We start from the raw sequence: 1,972 nt of genomic DNA on the forward strand, positions 1-1,972 counted from the left end.
GTCAGTTCATCATTAGCTCCTCCAGATTCACCATAAGAATTTCAATGCAGCATGCAGGCTCTCTAACCAACAAGATAATCAAAACTTCAATGTGATTTGTATCTCTTCTTTTTCAGCCTTCAAAATAAGAAGAAAAATACATATATGTTAGTTACTGGACGGAAAAACACTACATAAATAAATGAACAAGTTGCTAAAAATGATTAAATATTACTTATAAAAATTATAATAAGTAATATTAGCCTTTGATTTTTTCTTCACATTATATTTATGACGAAACCAATCTCCACCATAAATTAGAGCTTCAACAGATTCTTCATTTAATTTAGAGCGAAATTCATCAATTACTCTACCTCCAGCAATAAATGTGGACTCCGATGCCACAGTTGAAATTGGAATAGCTAGTATATCAACAGCCATCTTAGACAATATCCTATATTTCATGTTATTGTTCCTCCACCAGTCCAAAGCACTAAAGGAATTAGTGTTAGGAACATAAATACCTTCATCAAGATAATCTTTCAATTCTGATTTTATAGGAGAAACAACTTCCTTTTCATGTAGCATGCTCATAATTTCATCAAAACCAGTGACAACTGAAGTATTGAATTGGGAGGATGATGAAATATTATCATCCAAATTAACAACACTAGACGTAGACTCTTCTAAACATAGACCTACATACTCATCATACAATTCTTCAAATGAACTTTTCACCTTCTTTATATTCTCATCAATAACTTCTTTAGAATATGTCAAGGGAAAACATATACTCACCATATGAAATTTGCCCCTAGGATCCAAAACACTTATGATAGCCATCAACATATTACATTCCCCCCAATATTTGTCAAACTTTTTCTTCATTGGACCTACCATTTTCCTCATGAAGAGATCTTCATCTTCAATCTCCTTATCAAGTATTTGTTTAACCTTCCAAACTTCTGCCAAATACAAATTTGCAGTCAGATACTCACTATCTGCGTTTAAATAATAGTTATATTAAAGATTTTTAGAGATAACAAAGTGATATAATAAAATACAAAAAAAAAATTGTTATTATACCTGAGATGACATGAGTAGCAAGATTAAAAACTTCTAGCAGTTTACAAACTTTCACAACTTGATTCCACTCCTCAAGTGAAGGTGCATAATTATAGTAAGGCTCTCTTTCTTTGTAAGAAGCAAATGCAATCTTAAATTTCAAAGCATTTGACAGCATATTAAAGGTTGAATTCCATCTTGTTGGACAATCAATAACAAGTTTCCTTTCTTTCAAGCGTTTTTGCTCAACAACATCACAAAATGCCTTTAGTCTTGCATCGTTGTGGTTAATATATTTGACACTTTCACGAATATTGAAAATGATATCCTTAATTGTACTAAGGCCATCTTGCACTAACAAATCAATATGTGAGCACAACATCTAACATGAAACAAAGAGCCACCAAGGAATAACTTACTACTTAGAGATATATTCTCTTTGAGAGATCTTATGCATAAGTCATTGTAAGAGGCATTATCCATAGATATTGAAAAAACTTTATTTTCAATCCCCCAAGTTTTCAAACACTTACAAATAGCATCAGCAACATCAATACCACACCTTGGAGCAGGCACTTTCATAAAACTTAAAACTCTTTTTTGAAGATTCCATCCCGCGTCAATGAAATGTCCAGTAATAACAATATATTCAACTACTTGATGGTTGGATTTCCACATATCTGTAGTTAAACTGATCTTGCTCACACTTTCTAACAATTTCTTCTATGTTTTCTTCTCCATCTCAAACAGTGCCAAACAATCATTTCTTGCAATTTTATGAGTAATCTTATGAAAATCAGGGTTTGCATATTGGAAGGCCCACATCCAAATAGAATCCTCAACAACACTAAAAGGATATTCATGAACCATGATAGCAATTGCAATTATTTCCCTCATCTTTTCGTTAGAGTATCTAACACCAGGAATC

The 1,972-nt window shown here is 32.2% G+C and overlaps 1 protein-coding gene across 1 annotated transcript; it reads right to left on the bottom strand.

Moving 5' to 3' along the window:
- Positions 1-210: 210 nt before the first annotated feature.
- On the bottom strand, positions 211-1,722 carry LOC113001206 (zinc finger BED domain-containing protein RICESLEEPER 2). The gene is made up of 3 exons (XM_026128015.1): positions 1,578-1,722; positions 1,066-1,398; positions 211-980 (listed from the first exon to the last, which is right to left on the bottom strand). Exons 1-3 carry the CDS (start codon positions 1,720-1,722, stop codon positions 211-213), a joined length of 1,248 nt encoding a protein of 415 aa, XP_025983800.1.
- Between the last annotated feature and the right edge of the window lie 250 nt (positions 1,723-1,972).

Source organism: Glycine max, chromosome 3 (assembly GCF_000004515.6).
Source record: "Glycine max cultivar Williams 82 chromosome 3, Glycine_max_v4.0, whole genome shotgun sequence".
NCBI lineage: Eukaryota > Viridiplantae > Streptophyta > Magnoliopsida > Fabales > Fabaceae > Glycine > Glycine max.

Bases quoted from the DNA above. Each gene is read 5' to 3' on its own strand.
- LOC113001206 (XM_026128015.1), bottom strand. From the start codon at position 1,722: ATGTGGAAATCCAACCATCAAGTAGTTGAATATATTGTTATTACTGGA. The intron at 1,399-1,577 runs GTAAGTGTTTGA...TTGATTTGTTAG, and splicing joins TGATGTTGCTGATGCTATTT to TGCAAGATGGCCTTAGTACA. The intron at 981-1,065 runs GTATAATAACAA...ATTTAAACGCAG, and splicing joins TGCTACTCATGTCATCTCAG to ATAGTGAGTATCTGACTGCA.